This window comes from Neopelma chrysocephalum, unplaced genomic scaffold (assembly GCF_003984885.1).
Source record: "Neopelma chrysocephalum unplaced genomic scaffold, ASM398488v2 Primary Assembly neopelma1_67, whole genome shotgun sequence".
Lineage (NCBI taxonomy): Eukaryota > Metazoa > Chordata > Aves > Passeriformes > Pipridae > Neopelma > Neopelma chrysocephalum.
This window is the reverse complement of record NW_020897726.1, coordinates 1,782,744-1,803,258: the sequence shown is the minus strand read 5'-3', so window position 1 is coordinate 1,803,258 and position 20,515 is coordinate 1,782,744. Positions and strand designations below refer to the sequence as shown.

At 35.4% G+C, this 20,515-nt stretch overlaps 1 protein-coding gene across 7 annotated transcripts in view; it reads right to left on the bottom strand.

Moving 5' to 3' along the window:
- AKAP9 (A-kinase anchoring protein 9) overlaps positions 1 to 20,515 on the bottom strand; it is a 115,301-nt gene that overhangs the window by 80,191 nt on the left and 14,595 nt on the right. For all 7 annotated transcript variants that reach the window (XM_027684816.1, XM_027684819.1, XM_027684817.1 and 4 more), the window contains 2 exons: positions 8,708 to 8,965; positions 640 to 684 (listed from right to left, as the gene is read on the bottom strand). In XM_027684816.1, the coding sequence (XP_027540617.1) occupies positions 640 to 684; positions 8,708 to 8,965 (303 nt within the window). The remainder of the gene's footprint in view (positions 1 to 639; positions 685 to 8,707; positions 8,966 to 20,515) is intronic.

Here is a 20,515-nt window from a genome sequence, read left to right as displayed (position 1 = left end):
CACTACTACCCTTCAAAGTATATCATTAAGAGAGGAGTTGTAAACGCCTATGTGTGGTGGGTTGACGCCAGCTAGAGCTAAGTCCCCCCGACAGTCACTCACTCCCCTACCAGTGGGATGGAGGAGAGAATTGGAACGGAAAAAGCAACAAAAATTCATGAGACAAAGACAGCTTAATAAGTGAAAGAAAACAAAACATTCAAACAAATGACACAAAGGCATTCACTTACCACCTCCCACCAGCAGACTGACACTCAGCCAGTCGAGCAAGGGTTGCTTTGAAACTCATTTAAACATAATTGACTTGTTAAATAGTTTCCCACAGAAAATTAGTAGAAATTATGCACAGCCAATACTCCAATGGCAATACAAAGTATTCATACAACCTTAAGGATGACATTGTTACAACAGTTTATGTATCTACCGCATTATTTATTACAGTAGTCATCCCATTATGTAGTTGACATAACGCTTGCTTTAATGGTAAATCATACCAGTAATAACATGCAACAGCTTTGTCTATAATATCACATCTGCTCTTTCTTTCCTTCTCTTTTGAAAAACTATGCACAGCATTGCTGTAAACATGTAACAGAAAAGGTTGAAAGAAAGTTAGGAAAAGCATTACTTCACTCTTACCTCAGAACTGTAATCTTCTACTGTGGTAGAAATTTCACTTTCCGGCTAAAATAAAATATAATAAAATAAAATATTAAAATACTTACAATTAAGGCACTCTAAACACTATGTTTTCCATCTGTTTCTGAGAATATGCAGTATTTGAAAATATTAAGGTGTACATGAATTTGATGAGTATATATATGTAGTGAAGGATACCGTCACTTCCTTGAAATTCCAGCTTTAAAAAAGTTACTCAGCTATTGAACTGTGACCATGGAAACATTATAACCACATGACAAAATCTTCCAACAACCTACAGGTACTAAATACCATTTTGGAAATGTAACACTTTTTTGGGTTTTGCTTTTGATTTTTTAAAAAGAAATAGGGAATGCCATGAAAAGGACTTGTCTCTGATGGATCAATTTTACCTAATTAGGAACTTTGCTGGCTTAAGAACACAAGTATATATGCATGACTTTTGATGTTGACTAGAATTTTAAAACAAACACTCATATTACCCTTCAGCTTCCATGGAAACCAAGGAAAGCTAAAAGGACAAAGACTCAAATCTTGTGATCTAATGAATTAGAGGAATTAAAGGAACAAAGCCTTAGCAAAGCCATGATAGATGCCTGAATTAAATACAGTGTATCTTGATGAACTACATAAAATGTATCAGGTTTGAGAATCAAAATATTAGCAGGAAAATATGCAAATTATCTATAAAAGGCGCACTGTAATAAGTACACTTTCGAACTCAAAAAGTAAAACTTTGAGTGAGAACTATTTTAACAGAAATGAAGTGTACATAATAGGCTTTTCCAAAATTCACTTGGCACGTTATCCAGCCTCACACTAAATCAGTCTCAATTTTACATTGAATTCTGTCAGGCTTATTTTCAAAGGAATATAGCCAGTTTTGCATCAGTAGTCGTAAGTAAAATCTGGAATATCAACTGTGTTTTGTCTTGTTTTGTTGGGTTTTTTTTAAAAGAAATCTGCCACTTAGACCTACCGGAGAGCTCTGCAGTTTTTACAATCCTAACACTGATTGTACATATTTTGAAATTCAATATATAGCTTCAAAATATAATTTAACTAAAAAAGGGTATTACTCCATGTATTTTATGCAGCATAAAACTAACTTAAAATGTTACTGTGGAAGTTAAAAATTCATACAGTATGTATAATTTTAAAAATATAAAAGATCCGCCTTAAAAATAAGCCAAAAACTGAAACAGAAAGCAAAGTGATGTTTTAAAACTCTAGGATGACAAAAGTGTTTCTGCTATGTAATAAAAAATTATTATTTAAAAAATTAATTATTATATAAATATATTTTAATTCATATTATATTTATATGAATATTTGTGTGTATACGCATTTATACACATACAAAAAATTTACACCTTGTTTGTAGTCTATGTCCTCGGTCTAGGACAAAATCCCCTGGTATAAATAAAAACAGAGAAAATCATATTATTACTTTTTTTCATAACACAGATAACAAATATATGGTCATTAACATCCTACAATTCTTCATGGCTCATTCCAATTCGTAAGATTTCACAAAGAATGATAAAAAGTATTCCTATAGAAGCTCAGAAGTATTCCTATAAATTTATATATTTATCTGGATCTAAGAACTCTTCAAGTCTTTATACAGTTCCTGAAATACAGGCACTTCTCCAACATGCAAAAAACAGGGACAAGTAGTCTAACTTCTTATATAGTTTTTCCTTGTAATGCTTTTGAATTATATAAACAGTCTCTTTTTTATAGGAAAGATGACAAATAAATTTTTACATCCTGGGATAAACTCAAACCTAGTAGATAATCATAGTAAAAGGCAAAGGACTTGTAAATTGAAGCTTAGGTGAGAGTGAGAAAATATGATTCTCAAAGGAAGGTGATTACTAAAAATAATTCTCTAATTTTTTAATGGTGATTTGGCCAGATATATTTTAAAAAAATTAATATATTGCTGGTCCTTTCTGAATACCAATCTAAAGTAAAACAAACAAATACAAAAAACCAAAACAAACCAAACCCACCAAAACCAAAAAAAAACCCCGACCTAAAATAATTTTTTAAAAATTGTCAAAACCCACACAGTTCTCCATCAGTTTAGGTGTGCAGTATCTGTTAGCAGTATAAATAATCTTTCAAAATGTGTCCTCCAATCCTGGATGCAGATAGTTTTTTGGTTATTAAAATCAAGTATTTTTGCCACACATTAGACTCCAACACTGTAAGACTGCATGCTATTTTTTTGCTATGAGAATCTGTAACATTACAAGTAGCCAGAATTTTACAGGCAGTCATCTTGCCCTCCAAGTGGCTATGTTCACTTCCTAAGACCCGACCAACATAATTTCAAAATCCAGTTTCTTCCACTACTAAGCATATCCGTTCTGTAGGCTTCAATTATTTTTTGGTCAACAGAAGTAATTAGGTTTTACATAGCTCATCTGTCTGAGCCACAGGGGTCTGGTTTAAAAGAAAATATTTAATATTTAAAAAAATTCATACATATACACATTGTTAGCAACACGGCATCTTTTGACAGGATAATGCCAAGAAAGCTATTCATGAGTCTCCTCAATGCCTTATGGAATTGGAAATAGGCATTTGTTAGACTGATCATTGTTTTGTACATATTCTACCACCTGCATCCCACAGCAATTTCCTGCTAGAAACAGTTACTCTCTTCTGGCAAGATATTTTAATTCTTTATTTAGTATTTTCTTCACTGGCAGTGTGGTTGATAGTTAGAGTACATCTCAAAGACTCCTTATAGTCAACTATCTCCATCAACTCTGCAGGTGATACTTTTAAAGATAACACTTAAGTATTCAGAAAATTAAAAACCACTTGCATCTGTATATATTCTTCAGAGGAAACACTGCAAGCTGATACAAAAAAAGGAGTACCAGTCTGTGGAATACAAGAGGTCAGTTTTAGAGTAACTTGTTTCTGTATGCAACTAAGCATTGCTCAGAAGTCACATTCTTTGGCACTGGACACCCAATATTATCACAGGATTCACAAAGGAACTCATATACAAAATTTGCCACAAGAACTGAAAAATTATTTTTGTGTTTCTTTAGAAACCTTTTGTAGGTGACAATAAAACATTTTGCAAGAATGGACATCCAGTACTAAACTACTTGAATTAAAATGGATGAAGGTATAAGAGCAAGAACCAAGACTGAGTATACATGGAGTTGAATTCTACCTGAATTAAATTACTGATGTTTATATGACCTCAATGAAAACTGTCACAAAAATGTAATTACAAAAGGCTGGATTGATTCTTGAACTTGTACTAGCCATTGGTAGCAGCAAAACCAAGTTATTTTGGCTTGGCCACTTTCAGATGAGTCTCTAGTAATTCATAAAGGATCACACCTTAGTCTAATTAAGAGGACTGTTACTGAGAAGTGAGATGAAGAGAATGCAAATTCAAAATCCTTGTCATGAAAACCCTCTCCCTGGGTCATCCTTAACTTTATGGGTCTATTATAAACATTCTGAATATGAAGGGCTATTCTTATATATTGCCTCATGATGTCTTTCCTAGTTTCTAATAGGAAGATTATTCAATTCAAATTCCCTGGTAATTTATGACCCAAACTAACTTACTATGATCAAATTTAAATTGAGTGCATCTGAGTGGAGACAAATGGCTGCCAAATCTGAATGTAATCTGCAGCAAGGTACCAGATTTCTCAGTGTATAAATTTCCCGTATCAGAAAACACCACCAGCAGAGAGGTAACCTAAGCATTCAATTAGGTTTCTATTCTTTGGTAACACAGTCTTATAAATGTTCAATGTAAAGTGAAATACTCTGTAATTCGGCAAAAACCATTCTCAAATACAGGTAATTTCTGTGTCAGTAAATCTATTATATATCAGTATTGACAGAGATAAAGGAAGGAATAATACCAGAGGTTGCCTTATGAATCAAAAAAAATTGCAGAGTTATCCTGGTAATCTTCTGGCCAGATGGTGAATGGAAAGATGACTGGCTTCAGTCAGAACCATATGCTGCTGAGAATCTATCTTCTCTCATGACACTGACTTTACTATTGAACAGGCTATTTCCAAACATTTGCCTATCTTTACTCTTCAATTTCAAATCATTTTTCAAGGGATGCTAGATTGTCTGAAGTGACTGGGCTAATTTTTACTACATTTTATTTATCTATTATTTTTTTCAAATCCTCCATCTTATTGTACATCCCAAAATATTTCTTCTCTAGTCAAAGCCTTTAGTTGCTCTTTGCTTTCATGCTTCTATCATAGGAATGCCTTACCCACATTCACCACTTACTCCTTTTCTCATTGAGGCATCCTCTCTGTTTCGCCATACTGCTTATGTTTTCTTCTTTCTGTCACTTTTCTTCCTTAGTTCTTCTCAAGAATCCTACCAAGTGTCTCCTTCTTACTCCCTTTCTGTTCCTTCCTGTCAAAATCTCAGGCACTAACAAGTGGAGTACCTTATAGAAATGAAACAATGAGCATGGAGCTATAAACTCTATCACCTACTTGAGTAAACAGTTAAGCTATTCTTAAACTATTACCAAAAGGATTTGCCCTGTGAAAAACAAAAGACGAGTTACTAATCCAACTTTAGTCAATTAGCTGGTATTCTCCATCACAGAACTTTGAACTTTTCTTTTCTAAGAAGCTTTGTATAATAGCTTTTACTACTCAGGTGACTCAAGGACAATTTTACTGTGACACAGGTTAATTTCTTTTGCTTTCCTGGCATTAGGACATTCTTGCAAAGCAGGTGTGGTTCAACGCATTGTTTCAAGACTTCCCAGAGAGGGTGATCTCAGCAATTATTTACTCTCGAAGTGGCTTTTGCTTTCTTCCATTTTTAACTGCAGAAGTCAAAACAGAAGCAGTCCTAAACTTGAGATTTTCATTGATCCAATTTATTTTCCAGGCTGCGTGTTCTAGATTTTTAATTTTCTATATGGAAAAGGACACTGTGGATGTCAACACTGAAAGACACTCGGGTGTGACACAATAAATACAAAAACCAAATACAACTAGTACCTCAATATATTATTCTCCTTGTGAGAGCAAGACAAAAAGCATTTAGCATGAAACAAAATACTTTAAACAAGGAATACCAGCTGGCATTTCTCTAATAAATCTAGTAAATAAACTGTTCCTCTGACAAAGGATGGAAAACCTTAGAGATTTACAAGTTCAGATAGAAGGTAAAATGGAATGACTAAGGACAGTACAAAACAATGATAGTTCTCCCAGAGTTCTTCCAATTAGATTCTGTAACCAGAGGGAATACAGGGAAATAGAGGAGCCCACCCTTAGGAACAGAGAGGGGCAAAAAAAGGGAAAGGGATGACAGCAAAACACTAACTTTGCACTCTCTAAACACACTTGTCCTCTCTGAAAAGAAACTGGTCTAACTTCAGAAGGGAAATAAGCTCCCAGAGGATTACCTCTGTTTCATTTTCTGTTATTCATATTGAGTAAGATAACTCTTTTTTATCTGCATTTGGACATGCTAATTCCACTGGGGTATAAAAAAATCATACTAGAAAAACTGCAGGGAGATAAACTTCTACCCACAAACTACCACAAAAGTACAAACTACCACAAAAAAACCCAGTCAATATTTTTAGATAGACAGGCAGTACGGTCAGACATTCTGAGTATATTTTGTGGTACAGAAAGAACAATTCTAAATATCAATTCCAGTAAAGGATGAAATAAATAAGTGGAATCAAAATTTAGCTAGAAAATGATCCTGCATAATGCTTCCAGTAATCCTGTCTCACTCTCTTGACACAGCAGCCTATGAAGATATAATGTTGGGTGAAAAAGCAAACAGCTCAAGGAAGCTGTCTGTAATTCTCCATTGCAGAGATTAGCCTGAAACTGCCTATTACATTGGCTGCCATTTCGACTAAGCAAGGTCCAATCCAATTACTGTAATACAGGCTCTCTGTCCCAATCATTGCACTTTCAAGAGTAAAACCAATAAGTCACGAGATTCACTGAAACTATTTCAGATATTTTCCTCTTCTATTAACACTGCACAGAGACTTCAGCAATCCCCTTCCAACTCCAAATACCAATTACTTATTTAACATGAATAAGCAGGCCACAGACCACACCTAACAAACTAAAATGCTCTCCCAATTGGGAATAGCTTTTTTTTTGTGGAAGTGAATACTGTTTTAGAAGTCACTAAGATTAAGTAATTCAGGAGAGTCAAAGCACAAATTTACATGATCACCATGCTTATTCTTTTAAAGTCACATTTTAAAAAAGAAAGAAGCAAAACAAAAACCCCAACATACCAGAAAAATCTGTGCGTCTCCATATTTATTTATTTATTTAAACATAAATTGCTTTGGGAATAAGATAGACCTCAAAAAAATCATACCCAATCTTCAGAATGTATCTATGAATGCAACCTTTAGCAACTGCAGCACAGATATTTCTTCCATTTCTAACATCATCTGTCTTGAACTGTATGCATTCAGAGGCCAACATAGGTCACTAGGACCAACCTGATCTTATTAGACCTGCTTTGAGCACAGGATCGGACTAGACGACCTCGGAGGTCCCTTCCAACCTAAGTTATTCTATGACTCTGTACTTCACTCTGTTTCTCCAATTGTAGTAGAAGCAAGTACATCAGAAGAGTCCATCTGCAACTTCAAAATATATTTGATTAAGAAAGTTGTTTCATATAGTTGTTGAATTTATGCAGACTGTTACACTATTACAACATTTTTAGTGATTTCCTCTAAACACCTCTCTGCCCTAGCAGTCCTCTCTCTTTAGCAGTAGATAACCTGCTGCATTTCATGAAGTACACCCTTCTCTTTTCCTAGAAGGCAAAAAAGTCCCATCTTCACCTACAAAAATTGCTATTCTGTTATTAAATACTCTTAAAAAATTTATTAACTCCTCCAGGAAAATCTGTGAGTTGAACAGACAGTTTTATTGACTTACTATAAACAGTTTCGAAGCCCTAACATGACCTTTCTAAGAAATAAAAGCTATTTAATATTAAAGGCATGTTTCCATGAAGTTCAAAATATGTAGTGTACGTATATACTGTAGGCTTAAAACTGTAAAATAAATGAAACAGTTACAAGCTTTTATTTGCATGTGTGATTTAGTCTGTCTGCCCCTCCACCAAGTTAAGCTTTTTTTAAATAAAAATGCAAAAAAAATTCAAAAAGTGTAATTTCTCTGTTAGTCCTCAGTTGCTTGAAATTAAATAATGGAGATAGAATGGTCTATCCTAGCACAGGACGGGCAAGTCAAAATGTAGAGCATTCATCTGTACCATATCTCTCACAAAAGCCTGCATTCACCTGGAAAGCACAGGGAATCTGCATTGAGATGCTTGTTCAGAATGTTACGTCATTTTAGAGGCAATGCTTTCACAAGTGGACTAAGCTATTCTGTAAATAACATCAGCATCTCTTGTCCCTTGTATCTGGAAGAATAGCGTGTGAATTCATGTCCGCTCAGAACTGAACTGGACTGCCAGTGTCTCACAGAGCACCTTACAGACTTCCCAGAACATGTACTTTCAGCCACTAGCAATCAGGATTATATTTCATTAAGTTGTAAAAGAAGAGTAACTGTTTATCAATCTCTCAAATCACTCAGTTCTAAGTAGTGTTTTCTAAATTCATTTCTTTGCCTCATTAACCAAAGTGACTCAAATTATGAATACAAAAAAGTTTAGTTTTGCATTTTGCTGTAGCCATAAGTGCAGTGATCAAAAATCCACCGCAATTTGCAAACTTTTAATAAAACAAGATTAATTTATGCACATTTAAGGAGTACAGCAGCACCAACAAATTTTCCATAATCTATACAACACTGACTACCATAAAAAACATGATTGCCAACAGGCAGCTACAAACTGCTCTGAACATACTAAGGTCAGACAGAAGAGGTAAGGAAATAATCTCCAAAATCTCATCCAATTCCTTTATTCTCACTCTCAAAATTAATGGATTATTTTACACCCCCCCCAAAAGTGATTTTTTTATAGCTCAAAACAAACTTACCTCAATGGTGTAAGCCTGGTTGTGTTTGATAATTTCTCCACTATGCAAAGTCCTGATAATAGCAAAGTCAGCAGTAGCAGCTGCTGCTCCCCTTCGGCTGCTGCATGTGGAGATTTCATCACCTCGAGATCGATCAGTTTCAATCCCATCTTGTATTGATTCTTCATCTTTGATGTTTGCCGTTTTCTTCTTCTTTTTCTGCTTCTTTGATCCATTTTGACCATCAGTTTGCGCCTTCCGCTGCCTAAACTGGGCAAGCTGAACAGAAGACACAATCTTGTTAAAGGTGAAAGTTTTCCTCTTATTAGTAATGACATCCTTTATAAAGGCTTATCCGCTATTCTACATAAAGCTTCAAACTAATCACTACTGCAAACAAGTTGGAAGTTAATGCTGCATATGTGAAAGAGATTATTTTTCCATTTACATGGTTTGCTTTAAATATCTTAAATGTAAACCAACAATCTATTAACCAATTCCTTCTTAGTTTCATACTAGCAAGTTACTGTTCCACAGATTGATACCTAGAAATCAAAACATTCTAAGGTAAAGGTACAAATGTCATTATAAAGAACAAATGTAATGAAATAATCTCTAATCTCATCTTTCAATTTTATAGTAACCTGAAAATTAATTTACAGAAATTCTTTTTAATTTTTATTCCAGAGACAGACAAAAGCAAACCTGTCTTCCAGTAAGTATCATATTAAGGTTTTTTTCCAAAAGTTACAAGTCAGAAAGCAGATCAAGTTACTGAAAACATCATAAAGAAATAGCAAAATAGTAAAATACATAAGGAGGGAATAGTCCAAAACCAAACAGTGAGCAGATTATAAGACACACTACCTTGTAGCAAAACATGCTGAAGAACAAGAAGTCACAGGTGAGCCAGGCACACAGTTTAAAAACCAATTAGTATGTAAGCTATTCAAATACTGTAAGACATTGCCTTTTGAAGAGCTTATCACTTTTAATCACTTTACAGTGGTTTACACAAGAAAATCCATTTAAAATATTTTTTCTTAACAAGAACAGAATTTCTGTTCAAATAAGAAAAACAAACATGCCAGGTTTTACCAATTAACATTCAAAATTAAATAGATTCTATCAATATAATCTGAAAACAAGAACCAGTACTTTCCAATTGAAGAATCCAAGATGAAGTGTTACAATATGTTTTATAAATGTATCTCCTATGTAAAGCATACAAATAAAGACCCTAAAGCTTTAAACTTTTAACATCAACTAATATCCAAATATCATGGTTTTTTAAAAATATGCTGCAATTTTAAGAAAAATATATAGAAAAGATAGCATGTTTGCTCATGATATTCACCAATCGAGAAAACCAGGTTTCCATCCAACTTCTTCAGGAACACACAACTTAAGCAGGACACACAGATCCCCTTTCCCAGTCTCCGTTTGGTTACAGTGCAAGCCGTTACTTGAAGTGCTCTCTGGTTCTCATCTGGCCCCAAGAGAGATGAGAAGCCCCCATCTAAATAAATGCATCGAGAGATCCGTTCTGTCTTGTGGCAGGTTTATGCTTTTGTCCCTTAATTTGTATTTCTTTGTGGGCTTCTTCAGCCTCCTCTTCCTTTTTAACGACTGACAGCTTGGCATATGGCTCCTACTCTGCTTATAGGAGGAGGACCTGAAGATTTGCTGAGCCAAATATGCTCACCTAAGTATTTAATACTTACCTCCTCCCTACTATTTCTCTAATTAGTTCAACTTCATGATTTTTTTTTCTATTTTTAAAATAGGAATTTTACATTATTTCATCAAAAATCTATTAAATTCAAAAATTCTGAACAGGAAAAGAAAGAATAGTCTCCTCCTACTTCAAAGTTTAAGGGAAAGAAACAATCAACCAACCAACCAAAAAAACCCCAAAACCCAACTAAACAGAGGTTTAGCTTCTCAAAAATGGGAAGGGTGAAGGTTTCAGTTGCCTCCTTAGGACACTCTACATTCTCCTAAAACTCTAAATTTATCTCAACAAAATATTTTCAGTTTATCAAAAAGACAAGCAGAATTTGTTCAAACGCCCAAAGACAGAAAGAAGACAACCCGACTTCAAGTGTAACTACAGGGAGATTTTGCTTTTTTTACTTTTTATTTTTAAATAATGAATGACATGTAGTGCCACTGGTCAAGAACTCTCTTCCCCAACTTGATTGAAACCTTCTGTAATGGCAAGTTAAGTTGGCTTTTTTAAAGCAGCTTTACAGTCTTTATTTGTCTACAAAATTAGATGTGTAGCTCAAGGACAAGTGAATTACTCCTTGTCCCTCTTCAAGTATTTTGCATATTTTAACTGAGGCATCTGGGCACGCCAGATTTCTCTCCTTTCAAAATTAAGTTGTCAACTTTCACTTCTTCAGAATTAGCAGATTAAAATCTACCATGGCAGTTATAAGCAGACTTTGTTTTTTTTCTGCCTAAACACCGATGAAGATGGGCACATATGAAAGATAAACGCACAGGAAAGTGAGCATATTACGTTTTTGTATTACACAGTTCTCAACCTCTGTATGAGCATCTACTACTTTGGAAACAATTGCACTATTAGTGATGGATGCATGCACAAATGGTAGCACTTTTTACCCCACACATCCAAGTATACACAAAACTGTTCAACTACTAATACAACGTAACTTTAAATTCACATTTTAAACTAGAAATGAGAGAAGTGGCATAACAAAATGCTATGCTGACTAAATACATTCTGTGACGCTCAGACCAAAAGAGGGGAGTCTCAAATACCAAATTCCTTCTCATGAACTAGAGTCAAGGATCTATCTATGTTTCAACGACAAGCAGGAAAAAGTCTGCCAGCAGTCATGGGAGCCAAGGAAAACAAATTTTTTAGAATTAAAACTTTCAATTGAACAGAAAAGTATTTCCATATTTTGTATTTCTAGGAAAAAATATATTTTCCAGTGTGAACAAAACATGAAAAAAATACACACTGATACAATGTGTTATCCTGTCTTCCAGGCACATCAGCTTGATGATGCCAGAACTAAGCCTGTGGGGAACTTAAAGCTGCTTCAGTCAGTTCTGAATCTGCAGTTTTGAAACAATTCAATGTCAAGTCTCTGTCGAGTTACAAAAAGTTGCAAAAGCTGCAAGCAAGAGCATGTAAAGCAAGCATGTAAACACAGGAGGTACTTATGGAGGAGGAAGGATCCAAAAAAACAGAAGCTGAAGGACAACTCAGAATAGGCTCTCTGCATTGATAGCTTCCAAGGAGTGACAGAGAACCAGCACCTTTCTTTGAGAAAGTATTGAGACAATAGCCATGATCCGACTTTACCAAAGGCTTTAGCACATCTGAAAACCAGTCTAAAGCGTCTTTTATCACTATTCACCTATCTGCCAGCACATTGTCTCTAGCTTCTCCCATCATGCTGATAAGACCTTGCTTGGATCCTGAAAGCAATACTGAACCCTGTTAAAAACTCCATCAGTGTTTTTCAAAAGTGAAAAACAACTAATTTTCCTCCTTGACTCTCAGCTTTTGCAACTAAATTAACTAACAACTCGCAATTCCCAGCTCATAGGTTTTTCAAGTCCTGCTTCTAGGCAAAAAAGCAATCCTCTTGAAAACAGGCATGTCCACTTCACAGCATTCAAAAAAATTAAATTATGGAGTCTATGTTTATTGTCTGAAATATTTCTATCAAACCCAGTGTACAATGACATTCTCAAGTATAATAAATAGATTGAAGTTTTAAGCTAAACTCTGAGAATGAAACTATGTTTCTTTCCTTTTAATGCATAAAAAGCTACAATGAAATTGCGCAGGAAGAATTACATGTTTATTTTCAGATTTCCAGAGGTGCCATTTACAATAGCTGCTCAGCTTTCTATCAGTTTGGAAAATGGGAAATGAACGTTAGCACTAAATTCTCTGCATAAGACATGTTGACTCTTATAAACAGAAAAACACTTACTGAAAGTCACCAGATTACAATAGAGCAGCATGCAGATTGGTAATGAGTATACTTTTGAAAATCATTTCCCATAGTAAAATAACAATTGAAGAACTTCGGTATTTAGGGGATATATGTATTTATCTGGTTCTAACTATAACTTATTTCTACTCATGAATCCCAAAACAACATACTGGCCCCAATCTCACATCACAGACTGAACCAAAATTACAGACCAACATTATCTTCGTTTTTAAATGCTGACATACTCAAACTAGAGAGTCAGAAAAGCAGAAGAGAATCAACTGCTAATAGGCACTACTCTTGAGACAGAAGGGACCTAACTTGCAGAATGGAGGGGATTACTTGTGTAAACCATGCCACTTATGATAGTTCATGCACTGCTATAATTACAACAGGAGCATTATTTATTTATTGAGGTACCTTCAGCAGATTCTAACCCTTGGCACTTCTGCCAGCAATCTAGATTGCTGGGTTACACTGTCCATCGATTAATTTCAAATATGGTCTGACTGAACTATTTCTAGAGTAAAAGTCTATGTTAAAATAAAATTTGGCTCCAACAGAATGCAAAACTCAATCTCCTCTTAAGCACTTAAAAAAAAAAAATCCGAGCAGATGTTGTAACGTTTAATCACTGCCCATATACCAGCAGAAGCAAATACTGGAAAAAATCCATGAAAATCAAAGAAGCTACATTTATAAAGCATGAATATTTTAATTTCACATGCTTAAAAGACTTTTTAAAACAGAAACACACTAAGTGCCATTTAAAACTGGATGCTGCTTTGTGAATGCTTATTATTCCTTCACATTCTCAGACAAAGTAATAGATCTGGATAGTCTCATTTTCAAAGGCATTACAGTTAAACAGAACTGAAATTTCTCAGTGCCTCCAAAAAAGGATGTTATAAAATAAGACAGACAATATTTGCTGCAGCTACTGTTTAAAAAACAACTTTTAATTGTTAAGATAAGAAATTTATAGGTAGCATATCCTGTACAAGTATAGCTGTACAGTCATACTTTATGTACCTGTACACAAACATTACTGAATTCAAACTTTAACTTTCTAAAAACAAATACATCTCAAATTCAGTGCTGCATAGGCACCTCTTATAGAAAGAGCACGTTCACCTGCTTCACCTCTGTTCACCTCTCACAGTTCCTCTTGAGTACAAAATCTCTATTTTTATTCTCATTTAAAGAACAAGTAAAGAAGGATGAGTGGCAAACTTATAGATTGACAACAAAAAGGAACCTCAGAGAAGCTGCTACAGGTAAGTCATTATTCTTTTCATTTCTACACAGTACAGTAAAAGCATGAATGGAGATCTAATCTACATCACAGTCTTGCATTTCTCAACTACTATAACTTCAAAAGAGGTTCCAGATACTCCTTAAACTTCAGATGAATGTATCCTACTCACAGAAGGGGACTTGTTCTTTATCAGAAGTTCTCAAACAGTCTGGTATCCAGTGAAAAATGTTCTGTGCTGGACCAGGCCATCTTTAGATCACGCATCTTATGTAAACAGCACGGACTTCTGAATCTTCTGGTCTCTAGCTAAAAGCAGTGGTTAATGGTTAAAAGTCAAATTGACAGACCTATAATATTTAGTATCTTTATAGATAATCTGGATGATGAATTTGAATGCACCTTAACCAAGTTCATGGATCACAACAAACTGGAGGAAAGACAGATACACCAGAAGGAAGAACCATCATACAGAGAGACCTCAACATGCTGGAGGACTAAGCCAACAAGAACTGCATGTGATTTAATAAAAATAAACATCAAGTCCTGTACCTGGGATGGAATTATCCCACACTGCAGTAACAGCTGGGAACTAACTGAGGTGGTGTGTAGCTCTGCTGAAGATGACCTGAGAGTTAACCAACAAAGCTAACCATGAGCGAGCAGCATGCCCTGGCAGCAACGAAGAGAAACCATCAAACTTTGAAATGACTCTTAATGCCTGCCATAGTAAATGACTAAGTTACGAATCCAACTACCTGTACACCAGTTTTGCAATTAACTACTTACTGAATGACTAAAGAGACCCCATGTTTTGTAAACAGGATTTGGTAATAATACCATTTGTTATTTGAGAATCTGTCCCACAATACAATCGAAAAAAGCCCAGTGAGCCTAACAAACGAATCCTGGCTTCAGTGCTTCAATGTAGATGTTGTGTTTAACTGCAGAAAACATCTTAAACTTTCAATCTAGCAGACTCTCCACAGCTGCAGCATCTGCAGCATCTGAGCACATGGAGGGTAGGAAAAAGTGAAATAGTATTCTTCGTCAAGTGTTGTTTCAGACTTGCCACCAACACAAAAGCCACAAATTTGTCTCAGAAAGGTATATTTATTCTGCATACAGAGCGAATGCTAAAGAGTCTTCTGCAAGCTGCATCTGAAAGTACAACATGCATTGTGGCAAACTGTACTGTACTGGTGATAACTATATGTGCCAGAATCAGACAGACTCTGGCTGCAAGTACATGCTAACATTCAGATATATCATGAAACTCATGGAAGATCATAAGCAGTCTTGTGATAGAAAGGCTCAGGCTTTTCCAATTGTAATGTTCCTAATACTCATCAATGAGTATTAGAATGATAATAAAGTATAAATTCTGAAAGATTACTGAGAGTGACAGTGAAACCAAAATGTGTAGACTAAGACAGACTGACACCTTGTCTTAAAAGGTGAAGGATTAATTTAAGAAACACCTGCCCTAGTAATGATAGGTCACTACTCCTTTTGACCATAGGTAAGCAATAAATCCTACAAAGGCTTTCAGTGAAACATAAAGAAGAAAAAGCAAGGCCCTGAGGTGGGATTTGTTTTGATCATTTATTAAGCACATATACATCCCACAAAATCTTGACCTGGGTGTTTTGCAAGCTGATAGCGACAAAGCAAAAAGGCCAACCTGAATTTGAAATTTTGACATTGTTCAGAAGCTGGATATTTGCTGTGATTTAAGCTTATCTATCCCACCTTACTCTGGATAACTGAAAAAATACCTGCCATAATCTCTCAGTCATTACCTGGTTTTGTGATTCCAATATACAGTCATGTTTTTATGTTTCACAGCAACATAAGATAAGAGGCCCGCAAAAGCGATAAGGAAAAGAGTCTGGGAGTACCAGCAACACTGAGATTTAGGCAGTAAATCTCGCCTAGGTTCTTTAAGACTCATTTGCTGTTAGGCCACCAAGTTCTGTAAAAGCTTGACAGTCTGTCCCCAAGAGGTGCTGAACAGTTAACTGGTAACTGTATTAGAGAAGAAAGTGGCACTTTGTCACTTTTTGTCATATTCTCAAAAGGTGTAAACACTGAGGGTTGTGTTGTGAAAGCACTAACTCCACATGTAGGCAAATTTATAGTGCTGTCTGCTTCTTATAGAGTCCTGATGCCTATACTAAGAAAATGATAACACAGTGAGACGAATGAAAAATTCTCAAGTACAGAAGATAAACAGACATCTTTCTAGTGAAGCCTACCAATTCTATTCTAGTCTGCTAATCAACAAATAGGAGAGTATCACAACTCTTTTCAAATCCTGAGATAAAAACTTCAAGAAGATAAGCAAGCAACCTGCAAATACGTATTATGTCACATAGCTGAAAATCCAATCTCTAAGTGAAGAATTAATGTTCTTTGCAAGTTTCAATCTGCTTATCTGTTGAGTCAAGTGGACCTTTATTTGTTCCATTCAACAGATGCTGAATTTACTACATGGGAAACATTAGGCGGAATGAACAAGAAATAATCACCCAGGAATGAGGTACTTCAGATCTCATTTTTAGGTTGCATTCATACCCAGATTTTCCCAAATAGCTAGAGCAAGACCACAGAATGTCTCCCCTTATGGAAACTTCAGTGGCTCATGAGTATTACAGGATGACAATAAGACTATGAAAGTTTCCAAAGAAGAAGTGTTATAGTCTCTGCCTAAATACAAACTTGTGAGTCTTTCAGCTTCAGAGACAGTACTTGCAGTACTCTGAAGAAAACCAATGGGACCACCACAATTTACATTTATAGCTGAAGTACCATGAAGGTCAACACAGGATGAGAAGAACAGCACCTTGGGCAATTCTTTTTAGCAGCCTCTATCAAGTTAGAGTACTGTTGGCAGTGCTAATAACCAAGGGCGCTGAACTTGAATGAACCCCTCCAGATGGCACTGTGAGCTGGAAAGCCTCAGAATTAGTGTGGTTCTGATCTGGTCTGCTCTTCCCTGTCCCAAGAGTTTAAATAGGAACAGATCTAGGAGCAGCTAAGTTCATTACAGTTGAGTTATTTTCTGGACAAGGAATGGAAGTTAAGTGTATGAAAATTCCCTCAAGTCAGGTTACAATGACTGACACAAGTACACAAGCACATTTCAATGCTGGACTGCTTCAAGAAATGCAATGCCTCAAACTATCTTCTAAAAAAAAAATTGCTCAGCTGGTCTCTTAACTAAACTGCTTCTACAGACATAATTTATATATTGTTCCTATCTACTTTTAACTTTACTCTTCTCACATTGAATGCCTCTGCTGATGTAGAGGGTGAAAAAAACATCTGACCCACATTGATACCATATGTCCCCGAAGTGAAGAGGAAATAAATGGATTGGGCCAAGCTGTTAGTGACATAAATGAGAGGGCAGCAGAAGCTTGTTTCATGCTGCTCTCTAAAAAAACACAGATCATCCATACTTGAAGCCTGAAACATCAGGAAGTCTTTGGCCAGCAAGGCAAAGGGATCTGACATAAAACAGAGCCTTCTTTACTCTCCATTAAGTGATGAAGGTCACCAGTCATCTCAAAAGACACCATCTATCCTTTGTCTTTGCCCAGAGTTTCAAAGGCTGGATAAGAAGGCGAAGGCAAAAAGAGTTATGCACTGACAGAAACGCACTCCTATTCCACTAGGTTTATTAACACCAATTAAAAACTGGATCCTGAAATGTTCTTTAGCTAGGCTGAAAAAACCCAATGGCACAAAGTCAGCCTTAAATGTCCTAAAATCTTTTGAATAAATTTTTGGTAGGGAGTTACAGAAGGAGAAGGAGAAGGATGGTATCACAATGATAACAAATGGATTCTCGAATATGTTGAAGAAAAATGTTTCCCCCTCTACTCTCTTAGCCTTTCTAAAATAATCCAACTTCTATAGCCAATAAATTCCAGGCCGGAGCTAAAATTCTATCAAATGAATTTTAATAAAGGAGATACAAATGTTTCAGTTATATTTTAATCTTCTAGAAGAATGAGGAAAAAAAGTTTTACTACTTACTTTGCTAAACTGCTAGTTTTAAGGAGTCATATGATGTTCTCCACCAATTCTTTGAAATGCAAAACTTCGCTGCTTTGTCATGCCGTTCCTCACATCTCATGAAAGTGTTTTGAAAATTTGCCCAGAAGACGGGTTTGTATACTAATTCATTCTTGAAAATGAATCTTAATATTAGATTTAGATACTCTGAAAGCATTAGTTGCTTTCCATACAGTTTCCATACAGTGTTCATTGGACTGTATGAACACGTTATCTCACAGTCCTTTAGAAACAAATGTATCAATATTTATCTTCAGGCACTTTTCTGGGGTGTTTTAGTATCCACATACAGCAGTGGATAACTTCAGCTCTGACATCCATGCAAGGACAGTAAGCTCAGTGAAGTGCAGGACCCTAAACAGGATGTAAATGTAGATGAGGTTCTATGAACTGAAACAGTAGGTCCTTTTTAAAGTGTATGTGAGAGTCTACACTGTGATTTTAGTATCACTTTCCTACCAAATGAAAACACCGGATGTGATACGTTTTGCTGACACAAAGACAGACTTCAGGAAGCGAACAGGCAATTTGATCTCTGGTGATTTAAGTCAAGATATCAAATGATCATATCTTAGTAACACTTAACAGCTGAACAATAACTGATGGAGGCTATGACAGATAGAATAATAAATAAAATTTTTGAGTGCCAAAAGGAGACACGACCTTACCTATCATAGTCTCAATGTGTAACAACATGATTTCCCTTCATCTTAATGAAAAGCTGCCAAATATTGTGCTAGAACTTAAGAATAACTAATAAAACTAAGCCACTGGTGGCATGTAGTAGACTAAATGAGGTAGTGTACACATGCTACACGTGACACCAACCAAACGGAAAGTAGATTGCCATGTATCTCCACTGGTCAAAGGCACACAGAGCAACCAAGACAAAGCTTGTGCTCAATAAATCTGATCACATGAAGATAAAGGCAAAACAAAAGCAAACACACAAAGAAACAAACAAAAAGGCCTGGGACTTGCAAAAGTTATCACACCTTAAAGTCTGTGGGACAGATTAAAATAATGCCAACAAAATACACTTGGCAGAACAATCATTAGACAGAAGCCATAATTAGTACAATATTTCATAAAGACGAACTCCTTTGCAAGTTTCTGCATTGACATTTTTTGCAAGGTTGTAAAATTACAACTGTGGTTAAGATTTTAAGTACTTTTCTCCCACTCAATTCCTGATGAAATGAGCCTTGTGAAACAAGTTGTCTTCTGAAAGTAAAAGTCAGATACTGCCCTCCTGAACAGAAGGCAAAAAAGAGATGGTCCCCAGGCTACTTAAGTATTAAAACTGTGTGGTAGCTTCCAGTTTTATATGTGCTTTTTCTTTCAATATTGTGTTTGATTCAACAAAATTGTAGTGTTAGGCTTTACATTTACTGCAGTTGATTTCTACAGACCCATTGCAGTCAAGTGAGTAACAAGGATCAATTTTTGTAATTCCTACCTGCAGAACTATACTTCATGAACTGTTCACAATGAATTACTTAAACAAACCATAAATATGAATATGCCCCACACAACAAGAAAGAGAAATACAGATAGAAGTAATGGACTTTTACAGATAACAAGCTTTAGCTGGGCTTCAACAAAAACACCAACAAACATGTTTCACAGCATAGTAGCAACTTAGTGGTTAAATATAGGCATTAACACATTAATCTGTTCAGAACTTTAATTTTTGGAAAGCAAGAGAGTCATCAGACACGTGTCAGTAAGCATGTTCCCTTCTGTGTCACAAAAATAAACTTACTAACAATCTGAGCATTGCTTATGTAGTAACTTCACTTTATTTCTTCCTAAAGCAACTGTTTTAACACCTGTTCTTTAACAAGCATATAGTGGTATCAGCTATTTAACTAAATATAGTTGAATCAACAGCTGGAGACGCCTTTAATTAATCCCTCGAAGTTCTTACAGGATAACAATGTATTTTAAGAAAACAACTGCAATGCAGTAACACAGTTAAGCATTAAGCATGTTCATTCCACTATACTTAGGTCTTAAAAAAGGTTCAAGTAAAAAGAATGTCTTTCAGGATAGGTATAGTCTAAAAAGCAATGAAACTATGTCCTCAAATACTACAAGCAGTCAAACAGTTAATAAATCTCTGCCTTGTTCCTTAATTTTCTTCACATGCTGCCCTTCTTCAAAAAAAAAAATAACCTTATGAAAACATTCCTGAAACTATGGGGCACTGAAAAAGTAAATCTATCTTTTCCTTGAGCCCAAATTAACGCTAAACTTCAATCTAAGTTTCAGTAATAATAGATCGAAAGAGCAAAGTTTTGTTCTGGTAAAATAAAAAATTATTTTCATATCTAATATTTAATAATTTTTCTCCTCAAATATAATTTTTCTTCTTATTAACCATGTCCAATTGCAATTTATCACATCCTCGAACACAGAGTTTACTCCTCATTTTTACTAGGAATCTGAGGGGGAAAAAAGTTATACAGGACACTGAACTTCATGGATTGGGCAGAAGAAGCC